General features: G+C 42.0%; 1 protein-coding gene across 1 annotated transcript in view; it reads right to left on the bottom strand.

The window, feature by feature from the left end:
• Positions 1 to 2,033: 2,033 nt before the first annotated feature.
• Positions 2,034 to 22,040, bottom strand: part of tbc1d32 (TBC1 domain family, member 32) — a 168,832-nt gene continuing 148,825 nt past the window's right edge. Inside the window, exon 35 of the mRNA XM_079255902.1 lies at positions 2,034 to 2,110. Coding sequence (XP_079112028.1) covers positions 2,107 to 2,110 — 4 coding nt within the window. The 3' untranslated portion in view covers positions 2,034 to 2,106. The remainder of the gene's footprint in view (positions 2,111 to 22,040) is intronic.

The following is a 22,040-nucleotide window of genomic DNA, read 5'->3' as shown; positions in this document are numbered from 1 at the left end:
ATTCGGTCAGAAACTCGGAGTAAGGTCCAGGTGGGCGATACGCTAATGCTAAAAGGAGCGGTTTCTCTGAATTCCATTTTGGATGAGATAAATTTAATGTCAGGAATTCAAAGGATTTATAGTTAGTTTTGTGCTTAGGATTAATTAAAAATTCTGACTGAAAAATAGCTGCAACACCTCCTCCTCTGCCTGTAGTTCTAGGAATGTGAAAGTTTAAATAGTTAGCTGGCGTAGCTTCATTAATACTAACATAATCCTCTTGCTGTAACCAGGTTTCCGTAAGACAGAAAAAAATCAATGTGGTGATCACCTATCAAGTCATTGACTAATAAAGACTTATTTGGGAGGGATCTAATATTCAGTAGGCCACACTTTGTCTTATTTTCAGATTTTATTAGATCCATTGTTTTTATTTTTATGAGGTTTTCACGATTAACCCCAAAAGTGTTTTTGTGTTGTTTAATTCTTACTGCTGGGGAGTTGTATAAGGTCAGAATGGGGTTTTGGGTGGGAGGCGGCAGGTGGGAAGCTGCAGAAAAGTGTGTAGGACTACAATTCTGCCTCCTGGTCCCAACCCTGAGTTGTCAAAAGTTGGATTGGATGTTGTGGTGCTCCTCAGACGACGCCCTCTGCATCGGGTGTCCTGTTGGCCACGGCTGGGGGTGAATGATGTGTTCTTCTTTTTGTGCTTTTAACATCTATAAAGCACTTTGCTACACATTTTATTGAATAAAAAAGTGCAGAATAAATAAAGTTTGACTGTATGTCATGCGACTGACTATTATCACTTTGTATGTAAGTTATATGAGTGAATCTTTTTCACCCACTGGTGCCTAAAACAACTATAAAAGACTCAAAATATGCAACACAGTAAGAGGAGGAAGTTACATAGAAGTGTCAGTTTAATTTTTTAAGCAAACTCTTCAGTATTGGGTGAATTTACATCAACTTTGATGATTTTTCTGTGTGTTATTGATTAACCAGACTGACAACTGTTATAGTGTATCTGCCAGGGACAACAGGTGGAAGTAGCCACTGGATAATTCTGGTATATTTACATTTAATTCCCACTTGTACGCATTGTTTCTTTTAAATAAATGAAAAACAGTTATTCTAATTGTAAAAAGTGAAACTGGTTGCTGCTGTGCAGAATAGTTTGGGTCGATGTGCGCTCAGAGTTTGCCTGCTTGTCCACTACGAGCAGCATCTAACAGAAATGTATTTTCATGCATGTTTTGTGCAGGAAAACCATCAGACACCATGGTGCAAACCTTAAACAATGCAGACTAATTGTGTGTTTTATGTTTAACTTTAACTACAGCTGACTGCAAAGTGTTTAGGATGAAACTGGCTGAGATTGGAGCCTGACAGTCTGTGGCGTAATGACATCATCCATCCCATTATCTGTTCAAGCATTACAGAAAACAGAACTACTGAAGCCGAGTGATGATAGCATGGGTGGTTTAATTATTTTTTCATGATAAAGGGATTTCTTTGATAGTATGATATGAAGAGGGGGGGGTGAGCTGTTCCTCGTCCATCACACATCCACCACCTTATTTTATCTAAAGCACTGAAGGACTTTTTCAATGTTTCATTAACATGAAAAAACTAAAATATTTACATGTGGTCCATATTAAGTCTCAAATATCTGAGGAAATAACTTTATTTTTATTTTATTCTACAATGATAAAACCTTTAAAGTTTAAAGCTACAAGGATGGTTTCTGATGTTTTACTCGACTCATAACACAACGGATGCATGAAGGTGATGATTCATCCGGTAGAAGACGTTTTTCTATCATTCATTCACAAGATAGAGATTCAAGGAGAAAATCTCTCTCACACACACACACACACACACAGAGAGAAAAAGCTGAGTGGAGAGTTCTGTGTCACACACTGGTTATTACATCCACTTCTTAATCCATCCATCATTTTCATACCATCCTGCCGCCGTCATCTGAGTTTATCCACGTCAGCACTGGAGTTGTAGCTCGGTTAATGAGGCCTCTCTCCTTGCCGACCTTCCTCGCTGATCAGGTGATGCTGGTCTCCACTGTGGTTTGTCCTCCTTCCCTCGCATCTCCTCCAACTTGTTGGTTCATCAGCTGCAATCCAAACATTGTTAAATGAGTAGCTGAAGATACACAGACTAAACCTGACAATAAGGAAGAGGTCAGTAGTTTCCTCTGTCTGATATCATCTCCTCTGATTCTAACTGAGGCGTGATCAATGCAGCGCCTGCAAGAGGTCCAACCAACGGCAGATCCATACTGTAGTGAAGCTTGTGGCGACCATAGACTGTATATAAAGAGATGGGTGGAGCCTCCGGGACGTCACCCGTAGGTTTCTGAAGAGCTGAACTGAAGCTCGGTGGGCGGTTCCTACCGTCGCCATCTTGGCAGAGTTATTGTCGTCTCGCCCGGAAAATACAAATATGGACAAAGAGGTGGAGCTGAGAGGGGGGCTGTGAGCGTCATGGTGGATGATTGACATCGAGTGAACTCTGAGCTTTCTGTAGCTAAAACCTAACCGAGCTAACCCGGAGATAACAGGATCTAACCAGCTAACGGAGGTAAGCAGGCTAAAGCTAAGTCACATTGTTAACCAGCTAAAAACCGTGGTTGTTCTACGTTCTTCTGACTTGAAGCAGGAGATTGGTACCTGTCAATCAAAAGGACACGCCCCTAAATTTGCCAAACTTCAAATTTAAATTACTTTTAAACGGGCGAATTAGAAAAAAAATTCCCTCCCCCCCACAGTTGTCATGAAGGTAAACCTGACCTATTAAACCTAAAATGATTTTTGAACCAGGCTGTAAACATGTTTATTTCTGCTGTGAAGTTGGTCTTTTTAACATGGGAGTCTATGGAGATTTGCTCTGTTTTGGAGCCCCGAGTGGATGAAGGGGGAACTGCAGTTTTATGCACTTCCGCATAGGCTTCACTTTTAACCTTTAACTTTTCAGGCTCCGTCCATCTTTCAAACACGGTCTATGATGGCGACACAGAACAACAGTAAAACGTTTCGGTGGAAAAAGAACAAACATGTTTCCTTTACTTGGATCTTTTGTTTGTTTTATGTTTTTAAACAAATCTATTATAAATAGTACACTGTTGTAGGGAGATTAGTGATTGGTGGATCATTTTTCTGCAGCTGTTGGATTAAACGTGGTTGGAAAGCCTGATTTACTGCTGTGACAATGAGGAATAACTTATAAGAATCGTGTTTGTTTGGAATGAACAACAAAACAAAACAAATAACCTCATTTAAAAAACAGATGTATTCATAATAAAATATGACCTGAGTAGAATTTCAGAAAACAACTCGCTTATTTTGTTTGGCTTTTTAACTCGAGATGTGAAAATGTTTTCCTCTTTTACATCTGAACTAGTTTTATTGTTTCTTAAAGCTTTGGTTTGTTGTTTCTACTTTCATCCTTCTGTTCAGTACTTTGTTGCACTACAGATGTTTTAACATGTCATAAATAAAGCTGGATTGAACTGGATACAAAGCACATGTGCACAACAGTGGAGTGAATTTGTGAAACACTTTAACTGAGGGATTAAAACTATGATCCAGTGTACAAATACTTTATCGCGTGGATGAAAAGTGCTTTATCATTAAAATATGATTTGATTTCTACATATTTAATACGGCGGATGCAACTTGTTGCCTCACTTTTTATAAGGTGAGCAAGTCAAGAATCCAGTGTATTAACACATTATCATGTAGGCTATGCCATCGTTGTTCGAATGACGGTGGCCAGTGGAACTGACCAATCAGAGCAGAGCTATGGAGCTACGTCTGCTGCATCTATTGTTACAGGAAATAAGAAGAAAGAAACAACAACACTGCTAGCCGCGTTACTGGGATCTAATGTCCCCAAAATGATGCGGTTTGTTCAGCCATCCCAACCATCCGTTCCCTTCCATGGCCGTGGGTTAACTCGCTCTGTAGGAGAGCAGCACATCAGAAATGATGAACCGGCGTTGAACTAAGAAGTGAATCCAAACGGAGGAGCTGCTTGTGATTCAAGGTGCTGCTCAACTTGGATTAATTGATGAAGCGGTAGTTGAACAGTAATTGTATTTGGATTTATTCAGCATTTGTTCACAGGAAACAACACAAACAGATGCGGCTCCATTAACAAAATGGCTTTTCTGCCTTAGATATTTTCCATTCCTGGGAAATTTCTGAAGCGTTTTCTGCTTCGTCTTGCTTTTGTAAAATCTGAAGCAATGAAAACACGTTATTAAAGTCAGACTGGAGTGTGTGTGTGTGTGTGTGTGTGTGAGAGGGAGAGAGGTGAGGCTGCAGCTGCTGCTCGGCGTGTCGTTTAACTTTTGCGCCTTTTCATTTCCATCCTCCACTGGGCTGAGACGTGGAGGCTGGGAGGCCACTGGGGGGACGTCAGGGGTGATCACAACTTCGTCCCCAGACATGTTGCTGTCTGAATCCTCTGCTGCTTGAATATCTCTTCACCTTCTTGATTTTTTTGCTTCTCCTGTTGTTGAAGAGGCCACAGCTTCGTACGTCAGAGAAAATCTGGTGAAACAGTTGCAGGTTTGGTCTCCGATAACACGGCGCAGACAAACACGTGCAGGTCTGTTTCTGTTTGTCCAAAAAGCTGAATTCATGACATGTTTTCCAGTTTTAACTAAAAATCATTTCTGGATGGAGTTTTAACAGAAATCCGTCTCTTCCCTCAGCTTTATATTTCATCCTGAACCCATTTAATGCATCTTAATGGGACTTTGGATGTGATGTGTGTTTTCTGCTCGCAGCAGTTCAGTAGCTGTGTCACTAATGGATGACATTTAATTTCTTTCTGCTGTCGTTCAGAAGAAAAGGAATAGTTTAAAACATCCTGTCGGTACAGAATGATTGTGTGAATGTGAGCGGCCTGCTTCATGCTAACTGCCAGTCAGTGGAAAATGAAGACGTTTTGTGTGAACGTGTGTGTGTTTGTTGTCAGTTTTCCATGGAAACGTTGCCACTGATTTTAACTACTTTTATCAGCATTGTGGAACAAAAGCTCTCGCAGCTGTGAATGCATCTCAAACACAAATATTCAGCCTTTTATCTGATCAGTTTGATAAACAAAGGAACCAGAAAACACTAAAAATGAAATTAAATGAATTGTATTAACAAGCTTCCCGCATGTAAAACAAAATCTGTTGGATGTCGTGTGATTAAATCTTGTTACGCAGTGAAAAACGAGCTGACTGTGTCGGCCTATTAAACAGCAGTTTAGCTGCAAAAAGGATTAACAGAGATTAGTTCGTATACCTGTGACAGAAGTTACTAAAAGACGGAGTCTCACGAATAAAGCGCCTCCTAATTAACTTTTTATCTTTTAGTTTAATCTGGTTGGTCTGTCTTGTCCCATAATGCTGAGCTAATATCTGTGAAATAAGTGTATTTTTATATATATATATATATATATATATATATATATATATATATATATATATATATATATATATATATATATATATATATATATATATATATATATATATATATATATATATATATATATATATATATATATATATATATATATATATATATATATGTATATATATATATATATATATATATATATATATATATATATATATATATATATATAAGATCTACTTGTCAAGTCTGAGCTTTTAACAAAACTAATTTATTTAGAAATTTGTCAAATTGAGTAAATATTATGATTTAGGTTGGCTAAGCCAACACACTCCATCGCTCTACACTTAACTGTGATTTAAATGACACAAAAACTAGTTAAATCTGTAAAAATGTTTCATTCTGAATAAGAATAATTTTTGTTTTAAGCTTTAATCAATAGAAAGTAACATTTTATTTAGTCTGTAAATCCCAAATGCCTGCCAGACAGCAGAGTGGTCGTGTTGACAGTGATCAGTTTGTGTTGGAGAGGTTCGATGGACGGATGAAGGGTCTGGAAATCTTCTGAAGCAGCTTCTCTGCAGAGAGGAGCACAGAAACACCAACAAATCCTTTCCAAAGCGTCCCGTTGACTGAAGCTCTGAGTCGGTCTGGTGGAAAACCAGTTCACGTTGGTTTCATGTGGTTAGCGTGTAGCAGCACTTCTACCCTCACACTGTTCTGTGGTTAACTTTATTTTCATGTCCAGCATGTATAAAGTTCCAGTTGAAAGGTTACAATTGAGACTGTCTTGGTGTTGCCTGTTGCCATGACAACACAGGAGAAACTGGGGCAAACACACAGGCCAATCAGGTTCCTTTTTCCTTCTTGTCTGTCTGAGAACGATGTTTAAGAGAAATATCAATAAAATGTTGAGAGAATTCCCGACATCTGACCTGCCGTCACGCAGGGTTCATCCTGCTGCAGCACTGGTTTCACTGGTCTTTGTCTCATCCTGCTGCTGCAGCACTGGTTTCACTGGTCTTTGTCTCATCCTGCTGCTGCAGCACTGGTTTCACTGGTCTTTGTCTCATCCTGCTGCAGCACTGGTTTCACTGGTCTTTGTCTCATCCTGCTGCTGCAGCACTGGTTTCACTGGTCTTTGTCTCATCCTGCTGCAGCACTGGTTTCACTGGTCTATGTCTCATCCTGCTGCAGCACTGGTTTCACTGGTCTTTGTCTCATCCTGCTGCAGCACTGGTTTCACTGGTCTTTGTCTCATCCTGCTGCAGCACTGGTTTCACTGGTCTTTGTCTCATCCTGCTGCAGCACTGGTTTCACTGGTCTATGTCTCATCCTGCTGCAGCACTGGTTTCACTGGTCTTTGTCTCATCCTGCTGCAGCACTGGTTTCACTGGTCTATGTCTCATCCTGCTGCAGCACTGGTTTCACTGGTCTATGTCTCATCCTGCTGCAGCACTGGTTTCACTGGTCTTTGTCTCATCCTGCTGCAGCACTGGTTTCACTGGTCTTTGTCTCATCCTGCTGCAGCACTGGTTTCACTGGTCTTTGTCTCATCCTGCTGCTGCTGCACTGGTTTCACTGGTCTTTGTCTCATCCTGCTGCTGCAGCACTGGTTTCACTGGTCTTTGTCTCATCCTGCTGCTGCACTGGTTTCACTGGTCTTTGTCTCATCCTGCTGCTGCACTGGTTTCACTGGTCTTTGTCTCATCCTGCTGCTGCAGCACTGGATTCACTGGTCTTTGTCTCATCCTGCTGCTGCAGCACTGGTTTCACTGGTCTTTGTCTCATCCTGCTGCTGCACTGGTTTCACTGGTCTTTGTCTCATCCTGCTGCTGTACTGGTTTCACTGGTCTTTGTCTCATCCTGCTGCTGCAGCACTGGTTTCACTGGTCTTTGTCTCATCCTGCTGCTGCACTGGTTTCACTGGTCTTTGTCTCATCCTGCTGCTGCTGCACTGGTTTCACTGGTGTTTGTTTGGAGATGACTGCATGGAAATTCTATCTAAGATAAGAGTTTACTGGTATTCCCTCACTTAGCAGCATCCATAACAATGTGTTATGAAATAAGTGACACATAAATAGGAAATGAGAATATTCCCTGTATTTCCTGTGTCCAGGGTTGCTTTTCTGTTTTTACTCACATCTCTGTCCTCTGCTTCGGAGCCCGGCTGGGAGGAACAGCAGGCATAATTTCAGGTTTTATTAGAAAAAGCAGCGTTAATTAAATCAGAGAGTTTTACAGCGACTGTCAGAGCCTGCTATATAATATTGGCATCCTGCCCGACCTAATGAGGCATGGCTGCTGGTTATGTTGGAACTATAGATCCAAACTTAATGAATGTATCAATATGGGTATGAAATCCAACTGGCTGCCCATTAGTTTTGCAGTTAATTTCCAGACTGATTGCTTTCAAGGCTTCGGCAAAGACAATCTTTGAAGCCAATTTTCTCTGCAACGCGGCGTCTTAAGACTTATCCCATCTGCAGTCTTCTCCATAATGCGCCTTATTTGTTGAGAGGGACGAGTTGATGTTCCAGTAGACGCTGGATATTATTGGACTTAGGAGGATTAGGAAGCCAACTCCTGAAATCCGCAGCAGTGAGGGGTAACACCGGGCTGTGCAGTGAGGAGCGTGAATGGGAATTGTAATTCTCTGCGACTCTCTGCAGCCCTTCAGACTGTCTGACAAGCAGCAGGGTTGATAGCGCTCCAGTTTGGGTCGACGGACTCGGGGAGAGCCTGCAGCATGCATTCCAAACAAGGCCAGGCCATGCTTTCAATTAAAGAAAGAGCGTCATGAGAGGCAGAACAAAGCAGGGGAAGTGGAAAGCTATCACTCAACTGCACATTTGGGATCTATAAATCTCACTTTGTGTTCTCATTAAAAACAGGCAGTCGGATGAGATGTAAGTTCTAATGATATCTTTATTAGAGATACCAGCGACCTTTTTTACTGCATGGAATATTTATCAGTAAGCTTTAAAGTCTGCTTTAGTCTCCAAATCCCCAAAGCGATCTGATTCACATGCACACAATGAACAACTCACCTCATCGTGGAAAATATTGACTATAACAAATAGAAATGCTAATGCAGCCCTCCCTTAAGCGCCGAGCTGTTGCACAAGCCGTGTGCATGCGCAACGATCAAACAACGGCATCTCCAGCTGCTGAGACAATCTGGAAACTGTAGCTGCAGACCTTGAATCCAAACTGGAAACGGCAGCTTTAAAAGAGAAAAGGAGGCTGATAAGAGAAACTTCTGCAGCAGATACGAAAGCCGCAGATTAAAATCAAGGAAAAGGGATGAAAATACTTCAGGATGAACGAGGCATCAGTGACACTTACAAATGAGATCAGAATGAACATCTGCAGGATAACAGCATGCAGTGACGCCTCCAGGCTCTGGGCACGGGAAGGTGCGTCCTCTCCCCCGCCTGATCCAGCTAATTACCACCGATTATCTGCCTCAAACTGCTGATTGTCAGTTTGCAAAGTCCATAATCGAGATCAACAGCACAACAGTTCATTATACTGTATGAGCTGCCGTTACAATCATCTCTGAAATGTGTCCCCTCCTGAGGTCAACTCCACTCCCCCTCCAGTAATGAGCTTTTCAAAGCTAATTGAAATAAACATCCAATTATGTCGACATTAACAAGTCAAATGCTTCGGTTGATCAACATAAACAGCAGAACAAACAAGCGCCGCAGCAGGCAAACAGACACTTGACTGGAAACACATTTTTGTTTCAGTTTATCAAGCTCACAAAGTTCAGTTGGAGGTTTTATTTGATGCGAGCAGCAGTTTGGTCTCCTCCTGATCTGGTGGAGAGAAAACACCTCAGTGTGGCCAGTGGTGTGTGTCGCACTCATCTCCTTCTGATCTCTTGAACTCCAGCCTGTTCGTTTCTGCAAGCGAGCCAAATTTTTATGGAAATATTGCAGTCCTGCATGAGAGCTCCTCATGCCTGAGCTGGCAGCAGACTTCAGTCGTGTCCCAGCGAGGCTTTTTCTGACCGTTAACCCTCCAGGCTCAGCAAGGAGCCGCTGTGGAAACGCTGCTGAAGAATTCATCAAGTAGTGTAATGTGGTTGGGCTGTGAAGACTCACCCTGAACACCAACAGATAACGTCACATTAACCGTCGTTTCCTTTGACCTGAACAAACGGATCTGGCCATGTTTTCATGGTTAAATATCAGCTTTTATTTGCAACCTGAAACAAACATTTTGTTGCATTTGGAAATCCACTGCCGATCCTTCATCACTGGACTGCTTTTAGCTTTCATGCATCTGCTGTGGCTTCGTTTCTACCAGCTTCTATCAGCAATTGTTTTATATTTTATGGTTTTAAACTTTACCGTTTTATTGTTTTCTGTTTTATTGTTTTATGTTATAATATGTTAATTATGTCATGTTTAGCACTTTGTTAGCAGTGGCTGTCAGAAAGTGCTTTATAAATAAAGTTGGCTTGGCTTCTGCAGGTCATTATTAGCACAAGAACTTTAAAAAAATTACCAAAATCACAATATAAGCTTGTACAACATATATTATATTATACATTATATATACATATATTATATTATATTATATTTACATATATTATTTTACATTTTTTTCTTTTTTTTTTTTTTTTTAACCTGTCCTGTCCAGCATCTCAGCATACAGAACAGCAATCTATGTGCCAAATTTTTGCCAGACAGATTTGCTCTGTCAAGGGAGACATCTCATGTATATAGCTGATATGGCCGAGCTGGACCTGGCAGGGAAAGAGGGAAAAAAAAGGAAATGAAAGGAGGAAAAAGAGAAAAAAGAAAGGCGTGTCTAAGCTGCTAAAGTTACAGTGTTTGCAAAACAATATAAAGTACTGAAAAAAACATAAGTAGGATAGTGACAATATTCAAAAACAGACAAAAAAAAATGAAAAATAAAAGTAAAAAAAGTAAATGAATGAATAAAATAATTACAATACCAACCGTTATTAAACACACCTACAGAGGGTCACCAGCAACATTTAGTAGGAAGCAGATGGGAAGATGAGCGCTTTGTGGGCGTGCACGTGTGACTGTTCAACCTGTGATCATGCAATCAAAGATCAGCTGAGTGCTTGTAGGGGAACACGACCACGACCCGAGGTGTAGGGGAGGAACCCAAGGCCCTCAGGGCCCGGCAAGCCCACCGCGCACAGAGCCCGGGCAGGCAAAGCAGAGAGAGCCTCCGTCCCCCGAGCCCAGAGCAGTGGAAGCCTCCAGGCAGGCGCCACCCGCCATGAGGCAGGGGCACCGGGTAGCACAGGGCGACGGCAAGCCGGCCCGGCGGGCGCCGGGTGCCGAAGCGCGGGCCGCACAGAGAGCCAGCAGCCCACAGGCCCCAGGACCACCCGTTTCCCCCGGCAGAGCCCCGGCCAAGACCCAGCGGGCCCCGCCCACCCAGAGGAAAACCATCGCGGGCCGGCGCCACCACGATACCAGGGGCGGGATCCCCAAGGACAAGGACACGTCCGTAGACCAAACTAATCCGGGGTGGTTTATTCTTCCAGAGAAATTGGGAAGTGTATGATTCTAGTGATTTGAGCCAGGTGGAGGGAGGTTCCATAGGAATCATGGAGAACAGGTAGTTGATTTTGGGTAGAACCATCATTTTTATTGTAGCAACTCTCCCCATAAGTGAAATGGGGAGTGACTTCCAGCGAGTAAGATCATCTTCTATTGTCTTAAGAAGGTTAGTGTAATTACATTTTATCAGTTCTGAGAGCCTGGGGGGAATATTTATGCATAAGTATCTAATGTTACCTGATTGTAAATTAGTGTTGGATGGATTTCGAAACCTACAGTTAATTGGTAGGACTGTGCTCTTAGACCAATTAATAGAGTAGTCAGATAGTGATGAGAATTTATTAATTAGTGAGATTGTTTCAGATAATGATTGTGAGTTTTGGAGGAATAGTAAAATATCATCGGCATAAAGGCTTATTTTATGAATTATATTTTTGGACTGGATGCCCTTTATAATTTGATTCTGTTTAATTGCAGCAGCTAGTGGTTCAATAAATACAGCAAAAAGTGAGGGAGACAGTGGACAACCTTGTCTGGTGCCCCTTTGAAGATGAAAACTTGGAGAGGTTTGATTGTTCGTCCTGACTCTCGCATTAGGGGAGCTGTGTAAGACTTTGATCCAGTCAAGAAAGGAAGGTCCAAAGCCAAATCTATTTAGCTAATAAGAATTTCCAATTCACTCTATCAAAAGCCTTCTCTGCATCCAGAGAAACTATAGTTGTTTCCAGGTTATTGATGGTAGAGTAATCTATTATATTGATTAGCCTGCGCATGTTAACAGAGAAATATTATTTTACATTACAACAACTCCGTAAACAAGAGGTGCAGTCCAGGATCGAGCCACTATCCTGCAGCTGTAACACACCTGAATAAAACAGCAGAATTATGAATAGTTGTCCTTGTTTGCACATGTTCCAGTGCATCCATGCTCTCTGTTGGGAGATGGCAAGTCAAACGGATTCTTCCTGGATGCACCATGTAGATGCTGCATGGTGCAGCAGTGGAGCAGATGAAGCGAGGGGTGTGACGGTGGAAGGCAACGAGAGGAGTGGTGAAAATGTGCACGTAGAAGAGATTGTGTCCAAACAGAACAGCATGTCAGCTGTATATGAAACAACGTTGTTTCAGAGAAGGATGAAACATGACGAACGGGAATTCTACAAGACATGTTGAATACTAACACCAAACACCAGGAGACATGTTTAACCTCAGCTGCCAACAACAGGACAACCACAAGGAGCAGCACACAGATTTTCATGTGATTTTCCTCATTTTTTCATGATTTATGTCTTGACTGGATAGCGATGATAATGACAATGTGTTGCTGTTGTCGTGGCGTGGAGGTGTGGACCCAAAGGCAGAGTCGGGAGGCAGGATGCAGAATCAAGAAGTGTTTTGGGTTTTTTTTTTTTGTCTTGTCCAGCATTTAAGCAGGCAGAATGATTTTCTAGATGCTCGATTCTGCTGGGCAAATTTACTTTCCCAAGGAGAGCTGAATAGATATAATGCTCCCCTTGATATTCTGGATTCTTAATTTATTTTCTATTTATTTTGCATAATTGTTTGCATTACAAAGTTTGTACTGCTGAACCGGACCGGAGAGGACAGAAGAGCGACAGAAAGAGAAACAAGAAGAAAAGAAAACAGAAATACACCTCGTAGAGGGAAAAAGAGAGAGAGAAAGAGAAGAAGAAAGAACAACCTAAATTAACATGCATATACATCAGCACACATACCCGCTTATATACACACATATCCATACATCTATACACACTGGAGTCATGTTCCCCCTGCAGGAGGATGAAGCCATCAACTATCAGGAGAACCTCGGACTCACAAGCTAAATCAGACACACAGAAAGAAAACTAGTGTGAAGTAGGGTGACCAGATCTTCTCTCACCAAATGTGGGACAATGTGTGATTCCACTCTTTTATGACAACTTCTTTTTTTTTTTTTTTTTAAACCTTCATATTCTGCTCTTTGGTAATAAAATTACTATCCAAACATAACCAATTTGTTCCTATATTTTGTTTTTATTTGAAATTCCAGTTCTCTGACAAAGGGAAACAGTAAAAGCTTGCATACTATTTCCTTGTTCCTTTCACGTTATAAAGAATCAAACAGAATTAGCAGCTGAGGCTTCATCAGGAACATGTCCATTGACTGGGAAGCCTCCCTCTGAGTAGCGCGTCTTTTTTGTGACTCTCCGATTTTTGGTGCCGTTTCACGTCAAATCCTCCGCCGTGTGATACGGAAAAATTACTCTGAATATAAGCTTCCTCAGTCTTTTTTGTAACAAAACTTTCTTTTCTTTGCTGCGGTCGTCTCCCTGTCCTCCATGACCAATCGGTGTATTTTTCTATTTATTTCTTTTCGGTAGTTGGTGCACCAGTGCATCCTAGATGTGTATTAAGTCCCGCCTCCTAGTTTGATTGACACACAATTAGTAAAAGCCAGTTTTGTTTTGGTTTTTTTTCCTTCACAACAGTGACGACTGGTCGTAACGATGCGGGACAGCGCCCCATTTTGTGGGACGTGTGAAAAGTAATAGAAATGCGGGACAATCCCGCACAAAGCGTGACATCTGGCCACCCTAGTGTGAAGTGTTTCAATGTCCAAGAAGTTAACTGAAGCCACACTAACATGCAGAAACTAGCACAAGAGGCTAACAAAAACACAACGAACCAGCAACATGAACTAAGGAGTAGAAATACACGGAGGGAGTAACTGGGACCAGGTGAAATGAATCTGAAAATCAAACTATGGGAGCTAATGAACAGGAAACAAGAGATGAAGGAACTAAACAAGGAAAACTATAAAATAAAACAGGAAACTGGAACTAAAATGACACAAGAAGTCCAAACCATTACAGCTGTGTTCTGAACCAATGGGATTTCAGCATGAGGAGACTGAACCTGATCATCTGTTTGGCATTTTCCAGGTTAATATTTACACACAAGTGGGACAACTTCAGGTATTATTGTCTCGTTGCCTTCATGCTTCACATGTCTGTAAAAACAAAGCAGCTAAAAATGGTTTGGCGAAAGAACCTGAAACATCATCACAACAAGGAGCTGATTAGAGTAAGAGGAGCAGACTGAGCTGTCAGCAGCTGCAGGAGTAAACGCAGCGACTTGGCACCAAAAAGATGGAAGTTTCAATCGATCAGTCAGAAACAGCCTGATCAGCTGATCAGATAAGCTTCCGGGGTTTAAACTGACTCTGCTGCTGAGCTGTGAGTCAAGAAGGAAACATCAGACTTTTTACCAAACAGGACGGTGATAAATCCTTAAAGAGATGAGTCACACTTTGCTTTTATCCCTCTGCTGGGATCACACAATGCGAAAACGCCCATTTTCCTTTTCCTGCCTTGACTTGGAGACAAAGCTTTGTCTCTGCTCTGACAAAGGTTAGCTGTCCCCTGTGCTCCTGGAAGCTGCTGCACTGCCAGGCACGTCCAAATGTTAGAAGAATGGGGTCAGCCGTCCCCCAGCCGTCCCCTCGCTGCGTACAAGTTCGCTTCTTTTGCCGTGAACTGCAAAATGAGTTAGAAGTGCCATTCATCCAGCAGCGAGGAACATCCACTTCTCTGAGCAAAGTCGCACTCCGACATGCTTCCTGCAAAGCTTTGACAGATCACAGCCCGCCACAGCCTCTCCTTTCCTCTCTGCTCAACAGAAGCAGCGTCCGCATTGATTCAGCTGATGAAACCGCCGCTGACAGACGCAGCTAAAGTGGGTCGCGTCACGGTCCCATCAGCACTGACACAGACGTGAAAACTCCAAGTTCCTGCATCTGTTCAAACTCTGAAAACTGGAGCAGATTGTAAACATCTTGACATCCAACTTTCAGATTGCAGAAACAAAACATCCAGATTCAATTCAATTCAACTTTATTTATATAGCGTCAAATCACGGCAATGCCATCTCAAGACGCTTTACAGACAGAGGGGAAAACATAATGAAGAGCAATTCATAATAGCCTATATAAGGAAACCAACAGATTGAGTTGAGTCCAACTCAATCTCCCATCCTGAGCAAGCACACTGGCAACAGTGGGAAGGAAAAACATGATAACCAAAGGCTCTGCCTCCTGCTCGACTCTTTGAGACTCTAGGAACCACAAGTAAGCCTGCAGTCTGTGAACGAAGTACTCTGCTTGGTATATAAGGAACTATGAGGTCTTTGATATATAGTGGTGCCTGGTTGTGGAGGGCTTTATATGTAAGGAGAAGGATTTTAAATTCTATTCTAGATTCAACAGGCAGCCAATGAAGAGAGGCTAAAACTGCAGAAATATGATCTCTCATGCTGGTTCTGGTCAGGACTCTGGCTGCAGAATTCTGGATCAGCTGAAGGCTTTTCAGGGCATATTTAGGACAGCCCAGTAATAGAGAGTTACAGTAATCTAGTCTCGAAGTAACAAAAGCGTGAAGCAGTTTTTCTGCATCACTCTGAGACAGAATGTCCCTAATTTTGGCTATATTACGTAAATGAAAGAAGGCTGTTTTAGTAACCTGCTTAATATTTGGGCCAAAGGACAGGTCAGGGTCAAATATTACTCCAAGGTTTCTCACTGTAGCACTGGAAGCTAAAGTAATGCCATCCAGGTTCATCACAAAACTGGAAAATTTAGCTCTGAGTTTTTCAGATCCAACGAGAATTACTTCAGTCTTATCTGAGTTTAAGAGGAGAAAATTTCTAGACATCCAAGTCTTTATGTCTACGAGACAATTTTGTAGCCTATTGGGCTGATTTGTTTCATCTGGTTTAAAGGATAAGTATAGTTGAGTATCATCTGCATTACAATGAAAGTTTATTCCATGCTGTCTAATAATTTTGCCTAAAGGGAGCATATATAGCGTGAAGAGTATTGGTCCAAGTACAGAACCTTGAGGAACTCCATGACTTACTGTAGTTTGGGAGGAGGACTTGTCATTTACATGAACGAACTGAAGTCTATCAGATAAATATGATTTAAACCAGCTTAACGCTGTACCTGTAATTCCAATCACCTGTTCTAGTCTTTGTAACAGAATGTTATGATCGACTGTATCAAATGCAGCACTAAGATCAAGCAAGATAAGTACGGACACAAGTCCTTTGTCTGAGGCCATAAGAAGGTCATTAGTAACTTTCACCAATGCTGTCTCAGTGCTATGATGAGTTCTAAATCCTGACTGAAACTCTTTGCATAAATTATTTCTGCTTAGGTGGGCATGTAGCTGAGCTGAAACTATTTTCTCCAGAATTTTGGACATAAACGGGAGGTTAGATATAGGTCTATAATTTGCTATCACCTCTGGATCCAGAGATTGCTTTTAAAGTAAAGGCTTGATTACAGTAGTTTTAAATGATTGTGGTACATATCCTGTCACTAAAGACATATTGATAAGACTTAGTAGTGATGTATTAATTAAAGGGAAAATGTCCTTAAAGAGGCTCGTTGGGAGAGGGTCTAAGATACAGGTGGATGGTTTAGATGAAGCTATTATTTTAGTTAATTCAGAGGGTTGGACAGGACAGAAACTATTTAGACACAAGTCAGATCCTGGTTCTAAGGATGCTTCGGAGACCACAACAGGCTCAACATTATAGGTAGAAGGAAGAGTATTGTGAATTTGATCTCTAATAGTGTCAATTTTATTCCTGAAAAAATACATGAAATCATCACAGCTAAGTGAGAAAGGAATACATGGCTCCACAGCGCTCCGGCTCCTAGTAAGCCTAGCTACAGTGCTGAAAAGAAACCGAGGGTTGTTTTTGTTTTCCTCTATCAATGATGAATAATAAGCTGTTCTTGCCGTTCGTAAGGCTTTTTTGTATACAATTAAACTTTCTTTCTAGGTTAAGTGAGACTCCTCTAGTTTCCGTAAGACAGAATAAATCAATGTGGTGATCACCTATCAAGTCATTGACTAATAAAGACTTATTTGGGAGGGATCTAATATTCAGTAGGCCACACTTTATTGTCTTATTTTCAGATTTTATTAGATCCATTGTTTTTAGTTTTATGAGGTTTTCACGATTAACCCCAGAAGTGTTTTTGTGTTGTTTAATTCTTACTGCTGGGAAGTTGTATAAGGTCGGAATGGGGTTTTGGGTGGGCGGCGGCAGGTGGGAAGCTGCAGAAAAGTGTGTAGGACTACAATTCTGCCTCCTGGTCCCAACCCTGAGTTGTCAATTTAGCTGACTAATAAAAGAGTCCATATTGCTAGATAAGAGAGCGGCTCCATCCAACGTGGGATGGATGCCATCTCTCCTAATAAGACCAGGCTTTCCCCAAAAAGCGCTCCAATTATCTATAAAACCCACGTTGTTATCGGGACACCACCTAGACAACCAGCGGTTGAAGGATGACATGCGGCTAAACATGTCATCGCTGATTAAGTTTGGATGAAACCAGACTAAAGGACGTGCGGACCGGTTGTCTGGTCAGTGGCTTACTGACCATACAAAGGATGAGGAGTTCTGCTGGACTGGAAAGGTTTGTTTAATACAGATGACACAACAGATACTTTGCTTTCTGTAAACCGACACGCCACACTTGTGTCTCCTTCTGGGGGTGTTTGTTTCTTCAGCGATGGCATGGATAAACCAGTTATTTCAGTCGGCCCGGAAATCCAATTTAAACCATTTGCATACATGTAAACAGTCCGACATCTGCATCTTTATCCGATTTGTTCTTTCCTCGTAAAATATTTCACCTCAGCGACTGCAGCTACAGCTGAGGAGGCTGAAACATCGAGGGAAACACTGTCTGAAAACATTCGGCTCATTTTCTTTACACAAAAACTGTTTGTTGTTGCAGCACAAGCAGATTCGTGTTTATTCTGAAGAAGCATGAGGGCTCACATTAAGACCTTACTGATGCCTTTTGTTCTCGTCACACAACAAGATGCCACAGATTTTATTCAGCAATAAAATAATTCCTATTACACTGAAAGTACACAGCAATCACTTTCTGCCAGCAGCAGATTTAATTACTAGAGTTATTTATTTAGTAGACTTTAATATACCTGAATAAATGTGGACATGGAAACCAGTCAGCTACCAGTCTCTGTTGTCCTTTAGTCCCAGTAAATACTCAGGACTGTTTTCTCATTTGCAAAGACGATGGAAATGTGATTCCACAGTGACCATGTTTACATTCATCCATCCAGTTTCTTAACCGCTTAGTCCAGTTCAGGGTCGCTGGGAGAGCTTCAGTTCAATTCAATTCAACTTTATTTATATAGCGTCAAATCACGGCAATGCCATCTCAAGACGCTTTACAGACAGAGGGGAAAACATAATGAAGGCCAATTCATAATAGCCTATATAAGGAAACCAACAGATTGAGTTGAGTCCAACTCAATCTCCCATCCTGAGCACACTGGCGACAGTGGGAAGGAAAAAACTCCCTTTTAACAGGAAGGAAACCTCCGGCAGAACCCGGCTCAGGACAGGCAGCCATCTGCCTCTGCTGTGTGGGGGGAAGAGGACAGAAAGACAACAGACAACAGGAACTGCTACTCCCGGCCAGGGAGACCTGCTGAGACAGGAGACATACATGTTAATGATGCAACACTGTTATGGGGGGGGTAAAAGAAAGAGATAAAGAGAAAAAGGGCTGCACGGTGGTTAGCACTGTGGCCTCACAGCAAGAAGGTTACTGGTTCGATCCTTGGCTGGTTTGGTCAGTGGCCTCTCTGTGTGGAGTTTGCATGTTCTCCCCGTGTATGCGTGGGTTCTCTCTGGGTACTCCGGCTTCCTCCCACCATCCAAAGACATGCATGATAGGTTAATTGGTCACTCTAAATTGCCCCTAGGTGTGAGTGTGTGCGTGAGTGTGGTTGTTCGTCTCTCTGTGTGTGTGGCCCTGCGATGGACTGGTGAGCTGTCCAGGGTGTACCCTGCCTGTCGCCCAAAGCCAGCTGGGATAGGCTCCAGCTTCCCCGCGACCCTGAATTGGACTAAGCGGTTCAATGAATGAATGAATAAAGAGAAAAAGAAAGAAACTCAGTGTATCAGAAAATGTCCCTCAGCAGTCTAAACCTATAGCAGCATAACTAAGGGATGCTAACCATCCCTAGCTATAGGACTTATCAAAAAGATAAGTCTTCAGCCTAGTCTTAAAGGTGGGGAGGGTGTCTGCTTCCCTAACACTAACTGGGAGCTTATTCCATAAGAGAGGGGCCTGATAACCAAAGGCTCTGCCTCCTGCTCGGCTCTTTGAGACTCTAGGAACCACAAGTAAGCCTGCAGTCTGCGAAGGAAGTACTCTGCTTGGTATATAAGGAACTATGAGGTCTTTGATATATATAGTATAGATATATAGATATATAGATATATATAGAGCTGGAGTCTATCCCAGTGATCACTGGGCGAGAGGCACCTGGATGGGTCACCAGTCCATCACAGCGCTGAAGAAAAGTTCAACCTGCTTTAAAGAGATGAAAAATGACCATGGAGGCGGCTAATTCCAAATAAAAATTACTTTTTTTTTTTTTTTTTTAAATTTAATTCAAAAGCTCGTTGTTTTTTTATTTCCATTTTCAATCTGAACTGATTCATGTAAACGTTCCTTCTGCTTTTAGTTAACTTGGTCATTCTGCGTAGGTTCGTTGTTTCCTTCTCCTCCTCAGCTGCTGAACAAAATGAAGTAGAGCCTGTGTTTCCCATTTACAACCCAAATCGAAGCCTAAATGTTTTAAATTATGTTGTTTTCCATGATGAAGCTGAAAAGATTGTTTATTTCCGGTAGACATTAGTACATCAAGTCCACCCTGTCTAATCAGAACCCTTCACAACCCCCATCTAAAGCAGAATTAACAGCAAATTAACATGTTTTCCATGTAAACCTGTGAAAGAGAATACTTTAATTTAGTTATTTAAGTATGAATAAGTAATTCCATATTAAAAACATCATGTAAGCGTAGCCATTGTGAAAGTCACACAGGCTTGAAGAAACTCTTCCGTCACGCCATTAAACCTGCGATGAGTTCAAGCTGCTGGGATTTCTGGGCTGAGAAAGAAAATCAGCTGAAGCTCAACTCTCTCATTGTGTTGTAAATATTAGTCACAACCTTTACCTTCTCTGGGGGTTTCGATCTGACACTGCAGTGTCAAACATGATCACAGTCCCATTGAGGTGGCGGGTCAGCCATCGTCATGGTAACAGGAAAACAGTATTTAGTATTCTGCTGTTCTGGCCTTGTTGCAAACCATCTTTTCCATTGGCTTCTCATGTAAATCAGCCCCACCCCACTGGTCGACAGGACTGGTTCTCTGGACTTATCTGTGATGCTCTGCAGACACAAAGCTACAAATCCTGATGACTGACGGCTCTTTTTGACACGAGGGAATAACTTTAAAGTGGAACTATTATGTGCATTTCAGGCTAATTTATTTTTATTTCTGAGACCAGAAGGGCTGGGATTGATGGAGTTATTGTCACAAATGGCTTTATTTACTTCAGACCGACCCTCTCCGTAGGCTGTCAGATCAGCCTGCGGGCAAAACGAGTGGATTGAGACGCTTCCGCATTAAGCCCCGCCTCCCGCCACTGCACTACATCGGGAGCGCGCACCGCACCTGCTTTCACCGTCATTGTAACATCTCATAAACAGAAGGATTAGGCTAAGGTAACCAATCATCGAACCTTATCCCCCGGGACGTCACAAGGATTACCAAGTAGAAAAAAACTCTCTAAAACGACGCGTTTTTCGTCGCCATGGAAACCGAACAGAGAGAGTGCTGGAACTCAAACTCAAACATGTGTTTAGGTGATAAAAAAACAGTGCCGTTCACATGTCTGATGAGGATTCAACACTGTAACACTGTAGAAAGCTCAGAAAACTCCAAATACCATCATAGGACCCCTTTAAAGGTGTTTCGCTGCACTGACAGCAGGTCATCGCCACTAAACTAACAGCATCCTGCAGTTCCACACACAAGTTTAGTGTCTTCCTGAGCTGGTGCTCACAGACGCACAAGGTGGAAATGTCAAAGATATTGTGTGATCTTGTGCTTGCTGTGAATAATTTCCCCTTAAACCACCAAGAAATGAACAACTCCGGCTTTAAAGTTCCCAACAAATCTTTATCATCTTTACTGGTGCATTCTGTAAGAAACAGCATCTTCATTTGGCCGCTTCCCATCCCGTCAGTCATCCTGAGTGAGAGGAGCAAATGGATGCGAGGATTTGGCTTATTATTCAGGTGTTTGTATGTGTGGAGGAGGATAAGAGGCTAACTGAATTAGACACTTTGGTTGGTAATGAGGGTTTATCCCAATGATGCAACTGTCCTCGTGAATTTTTCATGCAACAACATGCACAACTAGACAAGAGAGCGCATGTGATGCATTTTGTTCTGTCCTGACATGATGTGTGGTGTAGCCTGCGTGGAGAAAAAAACTGCTTGTATGTGACCAACACAATTGAAATTAATACATAGTTGACCAGAAGCAGCTGGATACATGTGATTCTAACCCAATCATAGCTTAAAACCTGCCCAATCCAATAAAAACCAGCCCAAACCACGAAGTTGCCAGACACCCGTGTAAAACCGTAAAATATTTACACAGACAATAGAAAACACTAAGTATCCAGAGCTTCCTATCTTCATCAAATGGCTACAGATAAATAGTTGACAAATATTTTATTGCAAATTGCGACCAACAAAGAGCACAGTAAATCAACCAAATAGGCTACATATGTTGCAAAACATGCCATTGCTATGATTAATGTGTCGCTAGGGACGTCAGCAGCTCTTTCCACGCAGTGCTGAAAATGTTAGGTTGCCATGGTAACCCCGGTTCTCGAAAAACTGAGTGAGGTATCTCACTATGGGAAAAGCCCGGAAGCTCTATTACCACCAAGTCCAAGACAGACCAATCACGTGCCTGGCACGGGGGCACCCCACCGACTTTATAAGTGCCTGCAGACCCATGCCTGATATTCTAAAGCGTATTTCTTCCACGCGCTTTAAGTGAGGAAGAAAGCGAGAATCTGTATGTTGTGCTGTTTTCACAATACTAAAAAAAATAAAATAAAAAAAAAATAAATAAAAACCCGTAAAAGCAGCCCAAATGT

Source organism: Telmatherina bonti, assembly GCF_933228915.1.
Source record: "Telmatherina bonti genome assembly, chromosome: 16".
Classification (NCBI taxonomy): domain Eukaryota; kingdom Metazoa; phylum Chordata; class Actinopteri; order Atheriniformes; family Telmatherinidae; genus Telmatherina; species Telmatherina bonti.
Note: the sequence above shows the minus strand (reverse complement) of the source record. Positions and strands in the feature narration are given on the sequence as shown.